Source organism: Fistularia commersonii, chromosome 17, assembly GCF_037954325.1.
Source record: "Fistularia commersonii isolate RoL2024-O1a breed Wild chromosome 17, RoL_Fcom_v1.0, whole genome shotgun sequence".
In the NCBI taxonomy this organism is placed as follows: Eukaryota; Metazoa; Chordata; class Actinopteri; order Syngnathiformes; family Fistulariidae; genus Fistularia; species Fistularia commersonii.
Genome location: NC_141300.1, coordinates 8,766,935 through 8,792,293, shown reverse-complemented (window position 1 = coordinate 8,792,293; position 25,359 = coordinate 8,766,935). Strand labels below are relative to the sequence as shown.

At 38.6% G+C, this 25,359-nt stretch overlaps 1 protein-coding gene across 3 annotated transcripts; it reads right to left on the bottom strand.

Annotated features, from left to right (window-relative positions):
- Nucleotides 1–22,414, bottom strand: mbtps1 (membrane-bound transcription factor peptidase, site 1). Of its 3 annotated transcripts, XM_086163511.1 has the most exons (25): nt 22,277–22,414; nt 19,052–19,139; nt 17,247–17,834; nt 15,741–16,004; nt 14,393–14,608; nt 14,147–14,257; nt 13,902–14,011; nt 12,702–12,818; nt 11,824–11,891; nt 10,973–11,075; nt 9,636–9,787; nt 8,590–8,676; nt 8,515–8,532; nt 6,821–6,965; nt 6,471–6,659; nt 6,191–6,363; nt 5,975–6,090; nt 5,725–5,881; nt 4,559–4,683; nt 4,360–4,437; nt 4,104–4,244; nt 3,862–3,993; nt 3,300–3,426; nt 2,217–2,347; nt 1–953 (listed from the first exon to the last, which is right to left on the bottom strand). In XM_086163511.1, exons 3-25 carry the CDS (start codon nt 17,476–17,478, stop codon nt 748–750), a joined length of 3,198 nt encoding a protein of 1,065 aa, XP_086019637.1. In that variant the 5' UTR covers nt 17,479–17,834; nt 19,052–19,139; nt 22,277–22,414; the 3' UTR covers nt 1–747. The 3 variants fall into 3 exon arrangements, with proteins under 3 accessions (XP_086019637.1, XP_086019636.1, XP_086019635.1); XM_086163510.1 differs by having other exon boundaries at nt 8,515–8,676; nt 19,044–19,139; XM_086163509.1 differs by having other exon boundaries at nt 8,515–8,676.
- Nucleotides 22,415–25,359: the final 2,945 nt, after the last annotated feature.

The window sequence follows — 25,359 nt, the reverse complement described above, 5'->3', positions numbered from 1 at the left end:
TTTGATTATGCTTTTTTTTTAATTGAGGAGATATATCTGAACAAGTCTGTCTCTGCATTCTTGACAATGAGGTCATGAAGGAGATAATCAGAAAGTCTGACCAGAGTTCACTGTATAAAATATAAAAACAGAAAAGCCATCGAAGAGTCCAGGGACAAACAATATGATCATCCAGTGCTCCTCCATGTACAGTATGTACTGAATGTTTAGAGTTTCTGTAACCACTTTCATTCTAGAAGTGGCTTGTGTGTGTGTGTGTGTGTGTGTGTGTGTGTGTGTGTGTGTGTGTGTGTGCGCGCGCGCGCGTTTATGGGTACGAACAATTTTTAATAAATATAAAAGTAAAACACATATCAGTTTGGTCAAGGAGACTCAGAGAAGATCTGACAACTGGGCAATATTAACAACATGGCTGTTAGGAATAACCTTTTTGTTTTTGTTTTTTTGGAGCAAGGTGTTTAATGTGTGTGTTTTTAATGTGTGTGTAACACTGTCTAATACTGTCCAGGAGTCCAATAACACACAAACACCCACAGACTGCCCTAAAGAGACAAGAGGCACAAACAGTATCCAATTGACACCTGGGGTCACGATAAGCTCATGTCCATCACGGTGACTTTGAGAAGGTCCAAGAGTCTTGACAGTTCATCAGACACGGATATTCCACAAACCTGAAATTGCTTTTCAGATTCTCGGGCTTGGCAGGAAACTCCATTTTCTAACAGTTGGTCCAACTTACACTTCTGCTCAAACTGTGGGGTTCCTTCCACTTGTCGTTTGCTGCTGTTGCTGGAGGTAAGTGGGCCGCTTTATTCTGGGTTTCCTGCGTTTGGGTTTGCTCTTAGCCTTGGTGAGCTGCACCACGAAAAAAGACAGGACGACCATTGCTCCCAAGAAGGCGAACACAGGAATCGTCTGGCCAACTTCTTGGTTGTAGCGACCAGGCATTATACCTGTGGGATGTGGGGCAGAGGTCACGAGTCTTTCTGAGAAACAATCTCTCAAAACAAGAAACTTATACCTTGCTTTGGTTTATATATATTGAAACATACTGATGTAAAAAAAAAAAAACATGCACAAGATAGCTATTTCTTACACTTCAGTATCTTGAAGGCACAAATAATCGTATGGTTAATTTTCATACATCAATGATGAAATATGCACAGTGGTAGGGTGTATATTACAAAACTGTTAAATTTATATTTGTGTTATATATGTTTTTCCCAGGGTTTCAGTTTATGCTGAAAACCTATGAAAATTTGACCTTAGTGATTTACTGACTTCATTTCAAGATAAAATAAACTTTATTGAGCCCCATAGGGGAAATTCCTTTGTCACAGCAGTGTAACAGAATATAAAAAAAGGAAATAAATACGAATTTAAATGTAAATAGAAAGGCAGAAAACAGGAGATAGCAAGAAAAAAACAAAACCCATGAATAAATAGACAGAAGGTAAGTAGAAAGCTGACAACAACAACAAGAACAACATCATCATCAGGGATGACAATGGGCAACATCAAGGAACGGTGAGGGTGAAAAAAACACAACTAGAACTAAACGACAATATAAATAGAATGTTCTTTTTTGGATAATATCAAAACTCCTACAGTTGGCCTGGACTCTACTTTGAGGAAAGAGGGAGAATAATTAATCAGTATTTCCTCCAAAGCTGATATTATTTTACCATCTATTATTTTACCCTCAGTGTTGTAAATTTCTTTAATCTGTATTTCACTATGTTTTACAGCATAGTGTAGGGCTGTCTTCCAGGGTTCTTTTCTATTTATAATAGCAGTGGTAATAAATTTGATTACTTTACAGGTGAGAAGATAAGAGTGATTCAGGTTCACAATTTGTCCTCCTCGGTATATTGCACTCAGAATAGAATTGCTCCATTCTGCATGTGCTGTCATGAGGACAACCGCAGTCAGACCTATGCTGGCATTTCAAGCTGTGGAAGAACTCATAACAGCTTTTCCTGGCATCCCTGGCTGTCAGATGGCTTAGTAACAATCATCTTCAAACAATAGAAACAAACAATTCCACTCCAAGAGAATTCTTTGGCCAAAGTTAGCTGTACTCTTCCTGATATCAAAGCTGTTTAATTACAATAAATGAACACCAAAGTTAGCCGGTGAAGATAAGAAAGTACCAAAACACAAAAAAATTCAAGTCTTTAAACTACTTTGAAATGAAATTTGTAATTCTTTCTTACCTCCAGGGATGTCCCAGGCCCCGCTCTCCCCAGGTGAGAGAGGTCTGACTTGGGGACGGTAAGCCCTTACATTAGGTAGTGCCACCTTGTCGAGATCCACAGAGAGAAGCTTCTGGTGTTTCCATAGATTACTGAAAGCACAGGAGGGAGGGGAGACACGTAGGTTGGGTGGTGAGTCTTCTTCCATTTTATTTGAGGACATTGGTTTGCACTTTCATCGATTCTCTCTCCTTACAGTTTGGAAAATAAAAACTTTGTTGCAAGGAGACAGCGATAAACATGTCAATAGCCACAGAGAGCATCAAATATTTCCAAGCATCTTGGCGTCACCGCATTAGTGTCCTACAGAGGACACGTCATCTATCATATAGGTCAAATTAAGAGAGTGATGAACAAGTTAGTGTTGTATTTGTCAGGGTAGCAACACCCTCAGTTTTTAGGGGTTGACAACTCTGAGTCACCCGTTACAAAAAGCCATCCATGACGGATGAGCTGCAAGACATATTTGCATATTTGCAAGACATATTAGTACCTGATCACAGGTAATAACACATTGTGCATATTACTGTCTACAATAACAAAGGTGAGGACATTTGTTTCCTTTATTTCCTTTGTAATGTACATTTCACATAAACACAGATTTTAATGGATGACACCAATCACACTGAGGAACTGGGCAGCGTAAAAGCTAAAGGTAGGGTTTATATTTTCACTAGAATAAGTTTGGTCAGGGACTGGAATTCAGTAAAGGGTATCTTTCCTTTCTTGTTACAATACATCACAATTTCTTCTTTGCTGCCAGGGTTTGCTGCTGACTGGTCTGAAATGCTGCAGGGAGGATGCCTGCACTGCTAGACAAAATTTACAATAAATGCATTGTGTTTGTCATTTTTTATTTTGATGTAACAGATATTGAGTAAATCACTGTATGTGAAAGACAGCTTACTTTTTACTGACTGCAAGCTCCATCTGGGAGTCAGATAAGGCCAACTGACTCAAGCACTCAACAATACTCTTCAGAAGGAGAATATTTTGGTTTGTCTAACTTCACAATAATAAGGAACTGCATTATTTCAAGCCTACCTGGGTGCTGTTTCATTGACTGGCTGAGGCTTTGCCCAAGAGAGATGGGGGCAGGCTGGTAGGGGCCTTGGCTTTGGGTCTCCGAGGTGAGCCTCAAGGACCTTTGAGTACCGATATAGATGATTCCCTGTGACAGAGCACAACAGCAAAAAGCAAGCTCAAAAATTAAAGATAATTACAGATAAATTCATTTTTGCTAATACCTCGAAAGCTTCAGATTACACTTATATGTTTTGTTCTGGAGTCATAAAAATAATGGACTCAACATTTCATGCTAGTACTTGTCAATGTTTCAAGAGATTTATAAAGTATAATTAATAGACTTATGAACTATTCCAAGTAAAATGAAAGTACATTTGTACATTTGAAAAAAATCAGCTAATTGCCAATTATGATTGATGCTTCATAAACTAAGACTACTTTTTAGTAATGCTGTTTTTCCCTAGATACAGTCAGTGCAATTTGTCTTATCCTAAAATATCTAAATAACATGATAGGCGACAAAGATAGACAAATGTAAAATTATATCAACTGGATCATAGGATTTTGTGTTTTCTCTCACCTTCCAATCTTTGTGGCAGTGAGCGCTCTGTCCCCGTTGGAGGCGGTACCCTGCTGTGAGAGTGGCTAAGGCTGGGAGGGGTCATACTATAGGACGTATACTGAAGAAGGGCATCTAGCAGCCAGAAGCAATCTATAATATCAGCAAAAAAACACATGACTGACTTTGCTCAGAGCTTTTTGGGGTGGAAAAAAAAGTCCAGGCCATGCACACATAAATTGCATATTTAAACTGGAAGTTACCCTTCTGTCTGTGGCTGTCATCTATACAATTAGAGTCCCCATACAGAGCGATACGTCCTCCCCCGTCAGACGGTGTTTGGTACAATCCGAGGATGGGAATTCCCTCTACTACTGCAGTTTCCTGCTTTAACACTTCCAGACCTGTAATAACAGACATTGAATTCAGATTCAAATATTACCTGTCAGCTAGAATGGCTTGGCATCAGCATGCTACTACATTGAGTTGAGTTTAAAGCTTTAATAAGGGTGCCAGTACCTTGGTCTTTTAGGCTCTTGGCAATCACTATTCCATCTTCTGGGAAACGAGCAATGCTGCAGCCTGAGGCATAGTACACTAACAGAAAATGAGACAACTTTTTAAAATCTTCTTAAAAAAGGTCCAAACCAGTAAGACCAAACCAAAAGCTGGCCAGGGGTATAACACTGTCAGAAAGCAATCTGTGTGTGTCCCTTACTGTCATGATCAGCCAAAGTGAAGTCTCCCTCATACAATCCGTCACTGAACGCCATCCCCCACACTGAGATCAGGTCATTCAGAGCTGGTACATTAGCACCTCCTGTGTCTGGCATCCACCACTGCCTGCAAGTTAAAAGATAAAATACAAAAACATTAGACTTGTCATTTTTAAAATATGGTTTTGGGTGTCGTGACACTATTACTCTTGATGGAAAAGGCAAGCTAAAAAAAAATCTATGTCACTGCTTTTCTCCCCACTGAAAGCACAAACATATTGATTAAGGAAGGCAATGGAACACATTAGGTAAAGCAATAAATGAAATTTTAAAATGGCTCAAAACAGTTCCAGATCTTTTGTGTTTGTCATAATGGTCAAAAAATGGAATGGGTTCCTGTTTCATTTTTTTTCTAAACAGCTCTCAAATGAGACATTGTCATAAAATGAAAATGGAAATACTTAGTATAATATCAAATGCGCTGGAGACTATATATAACTATACTGAGGATTTATAGCCAATGAAATTTTAGGTAAAATGTGAATGGTGGAGCTATGATAGTAATAAAGCGAGTGAAAAATTATGTCTCTATCCTACCTAAAGGGAAGGGGCATAAACAGAACTCTGGCGGTTATTTACGCAACAAGAAAATGCAGGTGTATTTTAGAAGTCTCATACAACAGCGTAGTATACATAAATCAGCCTCATAAATACAGGCAAGGAGAAAGATGCAAAATCACTGTGGGAAAAATATTTGAGTTCATGTACGATATAACATCTTCTCAGATTCTATAATATATTCCAGCAAAAGTAGACATGACAAAAACACTGCTTATTAACCCATATTTCATAAATTGCAGAGGGTGAGGTTTTCATTTCTGTAGTATTAGAGGGACTCAGTGGGAACACTGTGTTCCTCAATTTTATTTTTGTGAGAGGTATTCCATATTATGAGAGATAGTGATTACACTGTTATCAGCTCATCTCTCTCAGTCAACCCTACAGGGGATGCAGATGTATGTCACTGTTTGGACTGTGAAATGCTTTGTTGATTACGGGTGATAAGGGTTCACTCTCTTTTTGTTACATGGAACATCCTCTTTGCTCAACATTAGCCAGCATTACTACAGTATAAAGGTCAGTAACAGTAAACTCTTTAAGAAGGTACCTGGTGTTTTCGTCATAAAATTTGACCTTCCTCATTACTGAAGTATTGTACCAATCACTGAAGATAATGACGGAAAGCCCATTGTCTATGTCTCTCCTCAGTTTGGTGATCTCTTCAGGGAAGTACTCTTCCTCACTGTCCACCATGAGCAACGTGCCTATGGGGACACAAAGGAAAAAAAGATGCTCTTTGTCTGCCTTTCTTCTTGAAAGTTCTTCGGATGCGTGGTTTATTGTCTTTATATTCTTACCATATTGGCTGGCATCAAAGCAGGTGATGGGTGCTCCCAGAACCTCAACAAAATATCCCATACTTCTAAGGTGCTGGTACATATCTCTGAAATTAGTGTGAATGTGATCCCCATTCCTGTAAAATGAATATAGACACAACATTGCAATATTCTTATCTTGGGTCCACGAAACTTCAACAAGAATGCTTTCTGAGGATAAATTCAGATATCATGTACCAGTCTAGAGGGTCATTTTTCATTCGGAGGTTATCTCGAGGGAAATAGCCTGGCGGATAGCGCAAGTTGTGATACTGGTCCCACAGTACCCTCTTGCTGCGTGGGGGAGTAGGTACAATTTTCACCTTGATGGGCAGTTTAACTGTGGAGGTTAGCTCCCCACCCACCTCGGACTGCAAAGAGTTTAAAAAAAAATGTATGGGAACACTTGTTCATCTCCATGTCAAAAATGGAAAGTGCTCCAGTCACATCAGCCATACATCGACAAACATGTACTCACATCATTCTCTGCTGGCGATGCTACAGTAACCATCACATGACCCTGAGCTATCCCTTCCCATGATGCTGCTTTCTTGGCCACAGAGATTGATACAGCTAGATAGCCCGCCCATGGCCAAAGCACCGGGGAATAAGAGACAGCTACGTCAATGTGGTCTCCGTTCTGTGGAAGGTATGGCTGCCAGATGGGCTGAACCAGAGAAAGAAATAGTCAAAATTTGTAGAGGTAATCGAGAGTCACAGAGCAACAACACATGATGGGAAAACAAATCTCCTCAAATTGTTTTCTTACAATATGAGAAACTCATTTTGTAATAAATGTCAAATATGTTATCTGTCTGGTGTGTTCACCTTGTCAACAATCCTTCCAGTGACGCCCATGCCATTGAGAATAGTCACATTTACGATGGTAGGCATTCCTCCGTAATAGATTGGCTGAGAGCAGTAAGGCCACATGTATGGACACTCTGTCAGGTCAATGTAACTAGGAGAAAGACTGGCAGCAGATAAGGAATGGTTAGCATAAGGTGTTTCACTACACCATTGTCAATTTGGGATTTTTTTGCAAAAGATTAAAGAAACAAACTATTATCAAGAAAAACCCTTCAGTGCTGTGCCCAATATAAACCATGAGTAAAGTTACTAACAATTGTGTAAAAGATATTTTTCAGAAAACAATTTTTTCCTCATAGGTTGAGCAGGACATTGAAAAGAAGGCATCATTGCCCTAGCCTCATTCCACTTGACAGCTCAAAATAAAGAGGCAGGGAGAAAGCTGGGAGGGTGATATAATATGTAAAAACGCCCCGCTTCTGAAATCAAACTGCTGATATAAAAATTCAACCCCGCTCTCATCTCTATACTGATCCATGATTTAAATTGCAAAACTAAATTGGGTTTCAAGCTATAAATATAGTCGGGTCCATTATTGTGACTCAACATTGAAACTGTGTTTATTATTTTCCATGACAATTGTCTGTTTTAATATCCCAGAATATGTCTTGTCTTGTCAAAGTTCGTACCTGCATCATAAGCCTATATTAATGTCTAAAAAGTACACTGGCTTGAAATTCAAGAAAAGACTTCTCATGTTTTTATACAATCGATGTAAAGATGTTCTGTACATACATACATACCAAATTTATAGATTACGCTTCTAGCTGGGTTAAATAAAATTAAACTATAAATAGTAAAAATGAATGTAGACTTCAGCTACCCTTGAGAAGGTGTGTTTTTACCCTAATTTTAGCTCTAATCAGGGCAGCCTTTTGTGAAAAAAAAAAAAAAAGTTTTCACCTTCCCAGTGCTGCTCTGGGTTTCAATAATGTTTTAAAAGAAAGATGTAATATTCTTTTTTGGTCATATTCAAGAATGTTATGCTTTGAGGTGCTTTAAAAGCTGACTTTTGTTGCTGAACCTTTGCTATTGTCAACAGACATGAAGCAGAAAATGGTAACCTGTGAGTCAAGTGTGACTGTTTGAATCCTGTTTGAATCCAAATCGTCACCATAATGGCAGTGGGATGTTATCAAAGAGCTATATTAATGTCTTTGTGAAAGACTGACGTTTGTCCTCATGCTGTGCCTCTGTTGTATAGTAGTCAAACACTTTCAAAATTAAAAGCTGGAGAAGCATCAGGTTGATCTTGTGTGTTTTTGTTGATAAACAAAGCATCACTCCAAGAACTCATCTTTGCAGCACCGTTTTATAATCTTGTCGATGAGCATAGGAATTTGCAGGCAAAAACGCCTACTGAAAAAAATGGCACTTTTTAAATTTCATTCCACAAAGAAAAAAAAACTCCCTGTGTGCATTCTATGACATTAATACTGTCCTATCAAAATCCATATAGACAACACAAAAAAAGCCTGGAGGTGAAAAGCAAAGAAGGACATTTTTTCTACTCGTGAAGTTTATTTTTCAGGGACAAATTCAGCTCCTCCTGTGTACTGGACTGTGTTTTTGCATTCATAAATTCAAGGCTGTACAGCATTGCAAGATAATATGCTTGTGTGTGCATTGTACTGCACTGCTCCAGGCCCTACCTGGCCTGAGGTCTGTAGCTGTTGAGAATCTGGTATGCTCTGATCAGGTCTAGTTTCCCATGGCCTTGCTCAAACATGTTGACCCCTGGCAGCCTACGGGCTGAAGCAATCAGAGCTTGCTTCATGGAGGCTGGGTTCACCAATTCACGATTCAGGACAGTGCTAGTGGACAAAAGATGACATGTTGGGTTAGTATGGATTTTCCTGTGTGTATGTGTTTGCATCTATTTCCCCAGTTTTTAATTTAGGACAAGGCAAGAGGAAACTAGAGGGATGGGCTGTTACAGTATATTTTTGTGAGGGTAATCTCTAGGGAAGAAGGAATGTAGTCAACAACAGGGTGGTACAATGTTCAACAAGGCAACATGAGTCATTTGTTAAGTAACACACACCCTAATTTAAAGCTATGCAACAAGAGAGATTCTACCAAGCATCAATATTTCTTGACAATATTTTTTATTATTAATATTATTACTACTCCAGACACACATTTTTTAAGTGCAAATGCAAATACAAATCAAATAACTGGTAACACAAAATATGGATACATCATTAGCCCAAGTTGTAGTCTCTGAATAAAAAATCTCTGATTAAATGTCATGAAGAAACCTGAAAGACAGGTGGATAAATCTTATCTCATGTATATATAGTTTATAATTATATATAATAATAACAGCATCTATAGCATATATAATTATATATAAAATAATATACAGTAATTATATCATTTGTTTTTTTATGTTTTTTCTTTAACAGTGCTGTTATCAATGATCAGTTTTTGTCTATTCACCGTACTTTCTTACTCCTCGTAGGTCAAAGCATTTCAAACCAAGCACGATTCGGAGCTGGGTGTTTGAGTTGCCCGCTGTATTATACATGTTTGATGCAAAGACTTCTATATTTTTTCACAATAACCAAAACATATTACTTGACAGGATTTTCTGTGGGTATTGCTTGAAATAAATACTATACACGACATGCACTATACTATTGCTAAGGCTACATAAGGCCACGTTGGTAAATGTCTTGGACCAACTTAACAGTGACATATTGCCAATGCCAATTTCAATGAATGAACTATGTGAGCTAACCCACAACTGAGGTCAGTGTATGATACTCACCTGGCCAAAAGTGTGACAGCTCCAGCCACCACAGGAGAGGCCACACTGGTGCCAGATAGGGACCGGCATCCCTCTTTCATTCCTGACCCTCGCACACCAGAGCCATATGTGACAATGTCTGGCTTAACCCTGCCATAGCCCCCTGGCAACTCCTGTAGAGTTTTCCGTTGCATACAAAACACAGACAGATGGGATAAAAAGCTTGACTGAAAATAGTGAATAACATTTTGATCAAGTCATTCAAATAACAAATCTTATGTTATTTTTTTTTTCCTTTTCTTGCCTCAACACAGCTAGCGGGGTGAGCTACAAACTGTCAGTGCACTGGCCTTAAATAAAGAATGAGAAAATTTTTTCAATTGATTTTATACGATTCCATTGAAATATTAAGGTATTTTGTGCAGATTTATGTCAAAACCTATCCAAGACAAAAGCTAACCAAAACTAATTTTTCTATTTTCCAGCACTGGGATTGGGTTGTTTGATTGAAAAAGCATTTCTTTATCACAAAATGCATTAATACAACTGCAGTAGAAATGAAAATGGCTTTGAACAGTAACACAATTTAGACATCATTGCATACTTTACCTTTGTCTGAATACATTTTCTCTTAAAGTACTGCTGACTGTTAAATGCACACTGCTATTTTACGGTCCTTCACTTTGTGAAAGCGTACATGCATATACCCAAACCATGGTACATAATCCAACTCATTCTCCATTTTTGCTAAAAACATGTGACGATATGGGTTTGTTACTTCACAGACACACAACATCAACGTACAAAGATAGAAATTAGTCAAACAAATGAAGTAAAACACTTGATAACAGAGAGAGAAAAACATCTGAAGGAAGAGAAAACAAAAATGAGTTAAATGAAACTACTCTGAAATGGCTGCTGCCTTAAACATTTTTGTTGCAGTTACATCAGAGACCTGAGTAGGTGCTGCTTGTTCCTTCTGGCCTCGTCATGGATGAAATAACAGCTGCTGAGTAGGGAAAGACTGACTGGATCAGAGAGAGAAGCCTTAATCAGATCCCATGGCAGATGTCTCCTTTGGTCTGCGACTGATAAAAAATAAAAATGTGTGTGTTTGTGATGGATTTGTGTGTGTCATGTGTGTGTGCATGTTCGTGGGCCTGTGCTTGCTCACACACTATCTCTCTGATGGGATACGGATGAGGGATCAGGAGTTTACAGTTTGCTTCACTAACTCCAAATGCAGAGTTCAGGTCTAGGGGTTTGATTTTGGCACAGAGAATGATGACCTACGTGTGAGTGCATGTGTGTCGGGAGATTGTGGGTGGGACAAAATATGTAATCCTAGACAAACTCACCCATGTGGTCATGCCTCTGGAAGAAAACCTGGCAATGTTGTCCTCAAAGTCGATCCCTCCCACTCCAATCACATCCATCTGGTCAGCCGGGTTATTCAGAGTGCTGAAAGAGAGGTGCCAACTTGTTATAAGCTGTGACTGGCCAATACACATGCACAAAACTTTCGTCCCGGGAGGTTGTCGAGAGAATACTAATAAGTCTCTCTGTGCTGAATTATTCCTATAATGAGCGCTTATTGAGAAATACAGGGGAAGGTTGCCTCAAAGACTTCAAAAACTAAAAATAAAATTGCAATACAAGGTCAACATTATAAAAGATTCCATTTTAAACCCCAAGCCACAATGGATATTTCTTTTTTTTATTTTCACTGAAGTCTGCTGTTGAAAGTTAACCCAGGAAGTTTTAGCTTAGACCTAACTGAAGGGTAACAAAAAAATAGGCCAACAAGTCAAAAATACAGAATAACCCAGAGCTCAAGGCCTCCTGTAGGATTTGAATCCTAGATTTTTCCTGACAAGAAGACATTTTTGTGCTTTCAGCTATAAAGTAATTTTGGCAGAAACCCTTTGAGGCAAACTTTCCCCAGACACCATGTATGAGCAACTCTTCAAAGGGTCAAATGGTGCTGGATAATAGAAGCCAAAGTGAATGAAGATTGTGAGGCATTCTTGTGCAATTAAGACATTAATACTATTATGATAATTCCCCAAAAGGAGCAAATGCATGTGTGCACTTAAGCTAAAATGCCAAATCATTGTAGCATAAGGGGAAGGAAAAAAGTTGTCTACTGTGCCACTTATTCATTTGAGTTTGGATGAAGAGGAAAAATTGTTTAGAGGATGTAGCATACCCATAAAGAGGTCCATCGTTGCCGATAGCAGAGACCATTATCACTCTGTTGGCAGTGAGCTCCCACACCTGTCAATCAAGCACATGAGTAAGGCTTCTATTTACTTTTTCTGGGAAACTTTTTCATCCTGGATACTGAATAGGGTTAAAGAGAAAACATAGAAAATAAAATAATTGCATTCATTAATTCATTCATCTATCTATCCATCGACCCATCCATCCACCCATCCATTTTACCATCTTTTGGAGCATGTTTCACAATAACCCCTCTAAATTAGTTCAAAAATTTTTCTCTATCCGGTGTTTGATAAAGACACCATTAAATTGGCCATTAAATACAACAATTCAGCATGTGGCCATTTTCACTGCTTTGACCTCTTCACACTCCTTATTAATCATAATAAGTAGGGAGTGCAAAATTGCTCAGCTGGAGAATGAAAATGGCAAATTTTCATTCAAAGTGTTTTTTTTTAGGCAAGCTGTTAAAATGATCTTGTGCACCTGCTTCCTGCTGTTTTGAATGTATTAAGCAGACACTGTAATTCATTCTCAGCTGGATTTTCTTGTTTATTTGATTACAAACTTGGGAGCTTTGGGGATTTGCTTTAGTGATACTTGGGAGAACCTTTAACCTGCAACAGTGATAAGGAAGTTACGTAAATGTTAAGTAAGCTCTAGATTTTAAAAAACCTTAAAAGTTGGAATAAGCAGGTCAGATATAAAATAAATAAAAATGGGATTAAACAAAATAACTGATACATATCTCATGAGAGGTATGTATATAAAAAGTGATAAAGAACCATCTCCAAGATTTCATCAGTCAATGAAGGTCAAATTAACTGATAATCAAGCTTCTACAATTAAGTTTGAGTGAGTCACCTTGTCAACAAAGGGATGGTCCATGAAATCAGGCCCACCAATGCTTAGGTTGAGAACATCTATCTTTTTCAAGATGGCATAGTTGAAAGCATCCAGAAACCAGGAAGTGTATGATACCTGGGTGATGAGGAGAGACAACATTGTCACACTATAATACCTTTGCCACAATTTGACCAAGTTAGCATGTGGTCAAGATATTCTTGTAACATTCATTTTAAATGCCTAAGACAGTCGTTTTAATCCTACACTGACCATTTAGGTTGTTCATCACAAACAAATTGATCCAGATTCATAATATCAAATAGGAAAAACATGGAGCAGATGTTAAAGGGAATTAACATAAAGAGGGCAATTTTCTGAAGAAATGGAGGCCATCATTATTTCCTGACAGTGTGTCAGGGATAAGGTTGAATAATAAGCAGAAAAATATTTTTGCAAAAAGCTAAGATGTCACGCTGACCTTTGGAATACAATATGTCATCAGCTTATCTAATCAGGCCATCAGGTGTTTGTGTTGTAAGTATAATTTCAATCTCTCAGTGTGTGTCTGGACATTTCTATGACATGCTGTGTTCAAAGGAGTCCAGGATATTATTTTTTTTCTCCTCCATCCTGCTACACTTGCTATATGTGTGCTGCACATATAGCCAACATGTGTTAAGTTGCTGTATTAAGCTGTATGAAGCTGCAAAACGGATGTAGTGTTTACCAGCTGACATCTGAAGGCAGAAACAGCATTCTCCTTCAGTATACGGCCATTTATCCGATATCTGTTGGACTGCATGCACTTTAATCTTTTTAACTACAGGCTCATGGAAACCTATTGAATTGATCCATTACACTGTCTAATGCTCAATACTAATTTTGAGAATTTTTAAAATACTATGAAGTATTTTTTCTGTCAATTTAATGGCACGGCTATTTATGCACATATGAGTTGCTTCTGATTACAATGGCAATTATTAAAATTACGTGGCAATGACAAGTCCACTGTAGTCTTTCCCTAATTCTTTGAGAGCAACCCACAGATCCATTTCAGCTGAAGCGTCACAGGGTTGAAACAATGCTGTACTATGAATCAAGGCCGATCATCCCTTGGTTGTTAAGGGTAATGTGTTTAAAGTAATTAAATGTTGATTTTTTTTTCCCTATCCTGAGATAACTGGTGTGACTGAAGCATAGTAAGGTTGTTGTATGTACCTGGTTGTTGGTGAAGACTCTGAAGATGTGTAGCTCTGAGTCAGGGGCAAAGCCCTGGCACTCCCTCATACTGGCTATCACTCCTGCTACAAACGTTCCATGGCCCAGTCCTGTAATGTGTTCATATAATAACACACACACGCACAAAAACTCTCTTTCTGGCAATTTTGACAATGGTATAAGCTACAAAAATAGCCAAAGTTGATTTTTCAGGGTCAGCAACTGCAGCATATTTTCCCTCTCACCGTCATCCAGTGTCTTCTCATTGGTCCAGTTAGTCCTTTCTTTTACATTCTTGAAATGTGGATGCTTCTCACTTAGTCCTGTATCAAACACTGCCACCTTGACACCAGAACCTGCAACAATGAATTAAGACCATATGTTCAGTTAAAGAGGTCACTGATAACTCCAGCATCTCTGATTTGGTAGAAAAAAAAAACAGTTTTAAACCAAATGAGTATTCCAGATAATTATGACATATCAGATCATACCAGTGTGTCCCATCTGCCAAAGCACATCAGCCTGCAAAATCTGGGCTACATGGCGGGGGATGGCTCGCAGCAGACGTCGGCTAGAGTGGCGACCGGTCGCATGCCAGAAGCCTGAGCCCAGTGACAGGCTAGTTCGTCGAAATGGCCGGGATGATTGCCATGACTGCCATTTTTGTGTTCCACGTGTGCTGTTGCAGGGTGCAGTAGGTTCGGTTGCTAGAAAGCCGAAACACAAGTAGTGGGTAAAAGAAAAGGAAAGCACAATGCTCCTGTCAATGCAGGCTAAAATCAAGGCCTGAAAATGTCTTAATCGGATGCTTCAGAGTAATGAGCTTATTCCTAGAAGAAAACCACCAAATAATTAATTTCTGTCAATATAAGCTTAAAAATAGGCACACCGCCCACTTGTCAGGTAATCTGTCCAGGTGATCATGAGTTTTGTTGTTAATATGTTAACACTCCTGATTTTCAGATATCTAACATGTCAACGCCTTATCATGTCAGATTTATTTCTACAGGCTCCGCTTCAATAGGCCCAAGAAATTTTGGCTGCACATGCAACACATGGCTACCTTTGCTGATATTACCTATGTGTATGTAGGCTAGGCGCACACTGACGGCTTTCATTCAGTGCAAGGCACGGGGTGTACCCCCTATCCAGGCAAGTCCCACCACACTGACTCACCTTCTCCCTCCAAGGGTGAGTCAACACAGACATTCTCTGTCCCTCCCATCCCCCTACAGCACTCGCACCATACAGAATAAACCCCTCCAAGTTGGCCTGCACTTCACAAGAGGGTATGCAATCCTTTGCTAACAAAGCACAGTGGAAGAGAAATGTATCATTTGACTCAACAAACAAAAGGGCTTTCTTGGTAAAGTAGCCAAGTCATTGGTCAATATATCCATTTATACCACTATACTTAAGAAGTTTGGATCTTTTCAATAAATTGTAATATGTTTCCTGTAACTGTCAATTTCCTGAAGAGTATCCAAGACAGGCCTGGCCAACCTGTGGCTCCTGAGCCACATGGGGCTCTTACGTTCATGTCGACTTTTGTGTTTGTGTGTTTTTTTACTTGTGCAATCACGTGCCGCTCCAGTGTTCTCCGCGCACAGCAAAAAAAAAAACACACAAATACAAGAATCGACATGAACGTAAGAGCCGCTTGTGGCTTGGGAGCCACAGGTTGGCCAGGCCCGATCCAAGAAATTACTTTAGAAATAGCACAAACTATCTTAACTTCACATATTACAAACGGTCTGACATAGACCTGATGCTGATAATTCTTCTGTAGGACCTCTACTGTATAATTGTTGAACCCTTCAAAACCATCAGGTCACTTACATGGAATGTATTTCAGTGAGCGGAACACTTTTCGCTGCGGCGTAACCCTCTTGATGTAGGGGTGATCTTCTAATGTCAGCAGGCTGCTAGCTGAAGCTTGACGCAGGTGGACCAGCTCAAAGTCACTGGGGAAGTCGGAGGCCGGGTTTTCTCTAGGAACAATATGCCACTCCAACGCTTCATCCCCGGTGTTCCTTAGCGCACTGCTGATATAGAGGCTGCGGGCCTTGGCTGAGAAATAACCTGTAAATGCTACTATGTACTCTGGAGACACAAAGAGGACAAACATGACAGCTTTGGGACTTGACTTTAGGGCATTGTGCTGAGCCATGTTTTAATAAACTTGAAGCACCCTGCTCTAAAATATGATATATATATGTTTTTTTTTTTTTATTTAAATCATTTTAACTACAAAGGCCCTACTATGATACCACACACATTTTCTGATATTGTTCTCCTCAAGCAAGAAGAAGTGGTCAAAGCTTAATACGTAAAATGCTTTAACTGACAGGGATATGAGATGAATCTTTGGGGAGACCCCAGTGAATGAAAGATAGATGATGAGCATTATCTACTTTTCAGTGCTTTGACATTAGTATGGAGAAATCCTTAAACACAAAACCTAATTCATAAGTGAAAGGATGGTATAAGTCCAGAGCCTGATATGCAGGCTCCGAAATATCCTGAATACGACATCCTGTTTTCCACTTTACAAGGTTGCAAATGTGTTTGTACTGATGCAAGAATGTGTCTAACAACACATAATTCTGAGATAATGTGATATGACCATAAACTATCAGAGGGAATACCTATTGCCATACTTCTACCAATGGCTGTGATAACTGCCATTTCACAAGTGGGGTGCGGTTGTGCTGATGTATTGGCTGAAACAAGGGTGTAACTAGAATGAGCCAAACAAATGGTTACTGTGAATTAACATCTGAAACCAGATGTGGGTTGGACTTCAATATGCTATTTCTCAAAAAATTGCTTTCATTTAATTGCAGTCTCTCAATTAACCGTGCTATTATTTCTACAAACTGAGTTTGTAAATTGATGAAATTTTGTACAGGAGAGTGCATACTATTAAATTTGATAAAGGACAAGATACCTTCCAAAACTTTGTGGCACAAATTCATACTGGAATATTTAACATTGGATTAACTAACATGTATGCTACATGCTAAAGACATGTATTTCAATTATCATGGGATGGGAACCTTTCTTGTCCCAAAAATAATTGAATACATACTAAGTGTGATGTCCATATGTCTTCTTTTTTGCTACAAAAATGTCTCTACTACATTAATCATCATATTTTTGAGCCATGGTTGTTTTTTTGATGTGTGAGAAAATGATGTAATGCTTTTGGAGGAAGTAATGGAGATTGGATCACATCCAACACAAAATGGGGGCTTATGTAAAGCTGGGAGAAGCGATGAAGCATTTAGCTCTGACACCTATTGAGATTAAGGGGATGTGCATAATTTCTAACACATTACTTACCGTGTTCTACCACCTTAGAAGAGAACTCGAGTTTGAGGGTGAGCTGAGAGCAGTTAGAGCTGGCTAATGTGGGCAAGGGCTCGGAATTGAGGGTATGACTGGAGCTAGATTTGGCTCCTTGAGATGGCTCCATCCCCGCAATGGGCAAAGAGCCTGCAAACAGCCCCAATAGGATGGACGTCCAGAAAGGAAACAGGACCATTTTGAAACTTGAAGTAGCACAAATCATCATCTTCCTCGGACCCTTTGACACTCAAGCAGCAAGCGTGCCGTTTCCAATTTAAAACGAGCAGCTAAAAAGCTGGATGAGTTCAGCGGTTGGAAAAGAGCATATCAGGTCCAGAGCTCAAAAAAAGAGTCCATACTGCAAAAGTTCTCAGCAGCTAGATTAATTTCTTTCTGCGTTTTCTCTCCATGGTGGTGGTTCAAGGTGAAGGTCAATGACACTGCCAGAGTGGGAACAAAACCTCCATGTTGAGTGTAGAAAAGGGTCAAACAGTTCGAGAGGCAGATCGATGGAAGGTCGTTGGGAGGCAGTGACGGAGAAACAATGAAAGTCTTTCTACAAGTCCAGTGCAGTCCTTTCAGCTGTTATCAGTCCAAAAAGATAAGAGAAACATACATTAATAAGTGAAATGATGGCATGGCACAATTGCAGTTTACCGGAATATTGAACAGTAACTTACATACAATATATCATCTTTGCTATGACAGCTTTAAAATACTGTCCACCTGCCTAAATCGATGAGAGGGATATGCTCAATCAATGTAATATTTCAAAATTTAACATCACCTTTTCATGAAATCTACAAATCCATAACAATTCTTCTCATTATTAGGATTGTCACATTTCAAGTTATGGAAAAAAAAACTCTAAATAATTACATTGATTACACTTACATTGATAATGAATATTAGATTTGAAAGAAATTAAATGATATTTAAATGCAAATTATATTTAAATTACACTTAAACTTCAAGACTAAAAAGGCAGAAGCCATATTTTTTCTCCCAATTGCCCCTTGAGGACAAATAATGTTTTTTCTGATTGTGACCTGAAAAAATTATTCCAAGTAGATTACCCTGCCATTTACATTTTTTAGCTGTGCAGAAGCAGGCCACACAAGACTTTAGAGCAAGCATGCCCATCATAATACATATCGCCAATTCAGTTTTTCCTCGGTCTTATTTCAAATTGGTTCACGTTTCATAAAGAGAGCGTACACTAGGAAAAACATCACATTTGCTGTGACATTTACAACACTAAGGTTTAGAAAAACGAATGACAAAGCTTGTGCCAATTTCTAACCGTGCTCTGACAGAGGACTGTTTTATCTACTGTGCCAAGAGGGAGGAAGGGAGGTATTGGATGGGGAGTGATATGGAGAGGGGTATTAACCAATCCTTCCTATTTTAGCAACTCATGGACACTTTGTGCTCCCCCAGCAAAATAACCTGTTACAAGATAAAGTATGTACACCAAGATAAAACTTTACCTTATTTGTCAGGATGACACAGCCAGCAAAGTTGCACATAAGAGAGTGCCAACAAAGAGCAAAGAAGCACTCGTTGCATAAAAACACTACATGTTACTTGATCAGATAATGTTGCTTATGTCCTGTAATGGTGACTGAGGGTTCTGCTTTGGTCTAGCACATGACCGTGCAAAGGAAACACATAGCAAATGCACATCAGAAAAGCATGAAAGCAGCAAACAGAAGAAAGTATGGTGCTTTGACTGACCCAAAACTGTGTAATATGACGACCCCCCCCGCCAACACACATATAAATACACACACAAGCACCTGAGTCCTATATCCTCCTGGGCTGCATCAAACAGGATTTTCTGGAAAGGCGCAGGATCATTTCCTTTTGGCCCAAGGCTTGAAAAACCTGGTAATAAAACACATATCAGACCCACTGCTACACATAATCACAGCAAGACACAGAGACATATACACACAACACGGGACCATACAAGCACATTCACTTGGAAAATTCAACCCAGCTGAGAGCTTGCTCCAGCTGACTGAGCGTCCAGCCCAGGTTACATAAGGTGACCTCCCTTCCTGCGAAGTATGTTGTGCTCTGTTATGCCACACAATAGGGGCACAGATTATATATGTATTCAAGTTAAGTGACGCATACACTGTTTTCCCCATAAAATTGTAAGTTATGTATCGCTTTGCTCAAATGTCCAATTCAATCAGCCTTTACATTTCCCACTAGGTAATTTTTATGTGCACTAGGGACAAGTTGCTCCACAGACTGCAAAGCTTTATTACTGCATGCAGCACATGCACCTCCTGTTCAAAAACTGAGTCTATAGTTGTATAGCAAGCAGTGTGCTTCGGCATGTACCTCCAGCATATACAGTACTATCCTGACTTTTGAAAGGCCGTCATACTATGCAACATTGAGTCATTCATCCAAAATTCTTATCCCACAAAGTCCCAGTACTTGTTGATAAATGTTATTCTGGCAGGAGAACACAAAAAGGCCTCTTGCAGAGGAAATATCTTTGAGAAAGTCCAGTTGGCATCGTAACATCCCACATCAGTGTATGCAAGTGTATGCAACATTCCAATGTAACGAAGTGAAGCAAACAGTATCAGTGTGTGTATACAACTCATTTAAACCAGTGCATAACTATTCTGTTTCATCAGTCAATCAGTATCACAATGCTACATTATGTAAACCTGTTTCAATAATCAAAGTACTTCATTTGGATTAGCTCCAATTTTTTTAAAGCTGATTAGCATTGGATGCCTGTCCTTCAAAGGGTGGCGAAAAAGTGTCCACTGATGTTGTTTATTATTCATCAGTTTGGGTTCTCCCTGAGAGAAAACCAGATTCCATTATTTCAAGTTCAATTCTTTTGCGTGCACAAAGAGCTCCGGTCAAAGTATCTTTTTCTTTTTCTCTCCAGCATTTCTGGGATTCAGTCTGGTATGATCTATAGTATATGTGACTGATGTACACGATGCTCATATATATTACATTGAACTAGCGACTAAATTACACTGAAATAGTCATCAATTTTTGTATTTAATTCTTGAACTTTCTCTTTTGATGGAGCACTGGTAGATGCAGACAGAACAGTGCTTTTCAAATGTCCACATTACCTGGGCAAAATGTGGAAAACACAATGATTTAGGTTACACATAAAGGGTTACAATAATTTCTGCGGCCAGGACAGGGTGCAAATCTCTACAGTTCACACCAAAACCATTATATTATGAGCCCAATATGTCTGGCTTACCTGACAAAGACTTCATATTGTCAAAATTGCACAGTCAGGTTGATGCCACTTTTATTGATCTAAGTCTAAAGTTTCACTGCTCAAGACAAATATGATTTCTTGTTGAGAACCATACCTGGCAGCTGATCCTGGTACAATATCCAGCAAACAAAGGTGTGGGAAGTACTCTTGCCTCTCAATTGCACACAAGAATGGACTTCACAGTGATGTCTTGCATCAAGCAACTGTCACCTTGAACTTGTCAAATAAATACCTGTAATTATTCTGATGGTTTCTACAAAAATCTAGTATTCCGGTTTTAGTGTTTGGAATAGTTCTGTATGTCTTAAAACCAGAGGAAGATTTTTTTTTTAATCTAGAAATTCTACTGCATTTCCACTTATTTTCTGGACATCAAAATATCTAACATCAAAGTTATCACAGTTTTGACAAATTAGTTTAAGCAAGTAAGCACCTTGTATAAGAACACAGTATATAATATTTCAGTTGACAAATCAGGGTAGAACATTACACATGTGAAAAAGCTCAAAATAAGCCATAGCCCCTGAGATACGGACAAGGCATTCACAAACAGATGTAAAACTAACCAAATACACCCACTACTGATGATTGAGAAGTGTGAAGGACCACACTACTATACTGTCTACGTCTTTGTAATGTAGCTGATGAAAACTGCAGATATGGGCCCACACAAATAATACCTGTGTATTCCATGTAATTAAAGCCTATGGCTGGTCTCAACTTTCTCGAGGGGGCTCAAACATTAGATCCGGCTCAGGGCGGGATCCTGTTTGAGACAATACAGTTAACAACTACTGGTTTTGATCTGGGCTGTAAAAATAGGCCTACTGGTTTGGGCAGGGCAGTAAAAGTCACAGACAGGGACCACTTGTGTCAACAAAATACCAAACCACACACATTACATAAAACCTCAGGGCATCTATAGATTAGTAGGCAGAAAGGACCCCCCCATCCACTGTAATTGGAGGCTATAATGAGATTTACAATAGTATGATTGGACTTCACAGATGGAGACCATTCTTTGACCTGTTATTTGATATATTTGCTTGGGTTTTATGATGGAGGGCTTTTACCTAAAAGTCGGTGCAGATGTGAGGGGCTGTGACAGGTAACGAACTGCTGTTCGCCCCCCTCAGTTCACATCTGCACCCGGAAAGTCGAACAAGGCAAGGAGAGGAGACTTCGGGACCTTGGTTCATATACTCCTGTTCGACGTGCTCAACAAACACGCTATAAACACGTTGAAACGTGAGTGAATGCATTGTCCTCAATCACATTTCGGACTGGATCGATGGTTTGTCTGCTCAACTGCTGCTCACTGTTTTTACGTGGATATAAAGTGTATTGAAGTATAGGTTTCCACAATTATGCCGATGGCTGTTATTAAAACACTTACATATAATCAAATGCAAATATTGCCTTTATGGGTAACGCCATATTTAATCACAGCAAGCATCAACAAACGTGCTGAAAGCTTGCGCTAACGAGACATCACATTGTGTCCAGAGAGAGAATTATGTAATTTTCCCTCTGCAGTGTATATGTCGTTGTTTTACAACTGAGGGGTGTTTTCTAAAGACAGAATAGCCACCATCTGGATCCGGTCCTGTAAATAAGGAGACGAGCTGGGACCCAGCACCCTATCACATGTAGAACCTTAGCTAGCTAGCAAAGACGTTTTCCTTTTTTTTTTTTTTACAGTAAATACACGCTGTGGGGATTAGCTTGCTTTCTCAGCACTACTCACCGTGTCGAAATCCCTCTTTGTGTTTGTCTGTAGAACTTTTAATATTAATTTTCCGCACGTTTACGCAGTGTTAGCTGCGCGATGGCTCGTTTATTGCCTATCGAACAAAAGCGAGTAGCAAAGCAAACTCACAAACCTACAGCCGCAGACCACTGACGTCTGGTTATGATGGGTTGCCAGGTTGCGTTAAATGATCCCCCTAAGCTTTCGTGGATGTTGAATCTTGCTTAGCATTTCACGAAACGGTACGGCAAACATATGACATATATTTCCTGATTTTTTTTTTAAATCTAGAGTTATAGGTCATTTTTGCAAATAGCCGTCTATAATTTTCCCTCTCTGCAATGTGAAACTGGCAACCCAAGGGGCCTCCAGTGACCAATTCAGTCCAGCCTATCTTGTCATGCCGCATTTTCCCAGCAGTCGGCGCTGTTGCGCTGTAGGATGGCATGGCGTGACATGATGGAGACCTTATCACAACCTTAAGGAACTTTTTGAATATAAACTTCTCACTCCATGTTACGGTTCATGTTGCCCCGTTTGAAGTTTTTAAAATGATTTGTTCATGATTTGGAATGGTCTACAGCTGATTTTACCTTCTTGTGACATTTAACATTTAGTTAACATAATGGTCCTATAACATACTGTATATGCATACTTATTTTAAACATGCTTATTCATATCTATATCCTTTATTTTCATATTCTTTCTATTATTATTACAAGCACACTTTTCTATCCTATAATGCTACTGTGACAATTGAATTTCCCCATTGTTGGATCAGTAAAGTCTATCTTATCTTAAACAGCTGCCTAAGAAAAACACTCAACTGAAAGAAAAATTATATCACACTTAATAAAGCAATTAATTGCTTCAGTAGTTTGGTCATTGTATTGCTTTTTTTTTTTTTTTTTTGTTTAACTGCACACCAAATAGACCTTAAAAAGAGCATTGTCTTTCCCAGCTGATTGAGTGAAATGACTGGATTGTGCAACTGGTACCAAAAACTATTTGAAAAGAAAAAAAAAGGTTTGGATCTAATATATTTCCAACAGAGTCTACAGGTGTTTTAATCTCAGATTTTAGGTGTCAACAGTATAAATAATAACTGTATAACTAACCCCCTTTTTTCTGCACTTTCATTCGTAACAAAGGTTAAACTCAACTAAACAGTCTGAAACAGTCTTAAATCGGGATGGCACCTCTGAGTTGATGTCAGAAAATGGAAACAAAATCGAAATGTCGGGAGTCAGGTTTCATTTTTTTATTTTCACATACAACACACCCTTTAAATCAATAAAAAGTTAATGGTAGAAGATTTAAAGTGTTATCATTCATTTAGACACAATAAAAAAAGATGAATGACTGTTTTGGGTAACTGTTCAGTTGGCTACTTCATTTAGGGCAACAATTATATCAAATCACACAGATACATAAAATATCAAAAAGAAAACACTTATAAATGTGCGGACATTCTGCAAACTGCTAAAGAGCTGATTTGGTTATTCACTGAATATGACATACAATAGGAACTCAATGATGTAGCTGACTATTTCAACCACGGCAATTCCATGTCCAAATGATTAAATTGTAACTGTGATTCCACGATCTGAGATTTTAAGACAAGTCATCATTTTGTTTCACATAGATGCTACATTCTAAGACATTTCAATGTAAGGACACTGCAACATGATATTCTACAACATTAGACCCTCATATTACACCCTTGGGCTCAATAGATAGCTGCTAAAAGTCGCTATACTTTGGAAATAAGAGCCTTTCAAGCATACATGGAAGTTTTGCTATTAAAAAGGACACATTTTGGATGGCATGTCTCTCTGATGACAGTCAGTGCTCACTACTAAATAGGGAACCAAGAAGTACCCAAGTGCAGAATTGAGTGAACCAATATCAGTTCCAATGTCAATCTCTGATATATAAGACTTTTACTCCCATCAAGAGGCAAGACATCAAAACAGATAACAGCAGTGAAACTAAGGACCAGAGAGGATTTTTAAAAGATATCAAAATTTGACTTACATTAAAAGAAATGGAAAGAGTAGCATCAGAAATATGATAAGACAATCCTGTGCAGGGCAAAAGATGAAAAGAAGGCAAAAAAGAAAAAATGAGGTCAGTTGACATGGCTCGGTTAGGTTTCCAGTAAAAAGTTCACAACAACAGCAATACTCTGGAGAAAATCACAGCAAACTGCTCATTTAAGGAAGAACAGATCATGCTATAGGTCGAGAAGTATTCAAAAAGGGACACAATACACGGAAAACCAGTCTGATATACAGGAACATGGTATTTATAAAAACAAGAAAAACTAAGATTCAACTTTGTACAGGAAGTGCTTTGCCAGATTACAGGGTTAAAAAAACAAAACAAAAACAACAAAAAAAATAGTAAAGTTCCTGTGCTTCTTATATTCTTTGTGGTGTCATACTGTTGGGCTACATAACAATCTCATATTATATATTTTTATCAAATGGTGAATTATAATGCTAGGGATGCACTGACTGATTTGCTATACACAGCATCAGAAATGGCCAATATTTCCACTGTTCGCTGCCATTGGCCTGAGGATATACAATTTATAATATTTTTATCCCTTATGCTAATGGCAGTCCAAGGCACTAAACTAGGTAGGTTAATTTGGCTTGGTTAAAACCAAACACTCAATCACCACCAGGTGTCGTTAAGAACACAACATCAGTTATGTACTTTAACAGATCACACATTGTGTGATAAACTTGGCCTATAGAAAAACATGGGTAAATGACAAAAGCAGATATTGATCTGTCAAAATAAAATGGTTTTAGCTGAGAAGTTGCCTCATAAATGCATAAAAATCTATTTTTACTCAAATTAGAAAGCTTACAATTAATTTATTTTTAGAAACATTTCTTCAAGTGGTGAATAATGGGGGAATAAATAAAAACAGGATATGCAAAAAAAAAAAATGATGTAATCATTCAATGTGTTAATTTGAAAAAACAGTGCATCCCAAATATTTATGAATAACATGATTGATTATGTCAGTCTGCAAAAGCTAAATACGTTCAGAAAATATGCTTTAC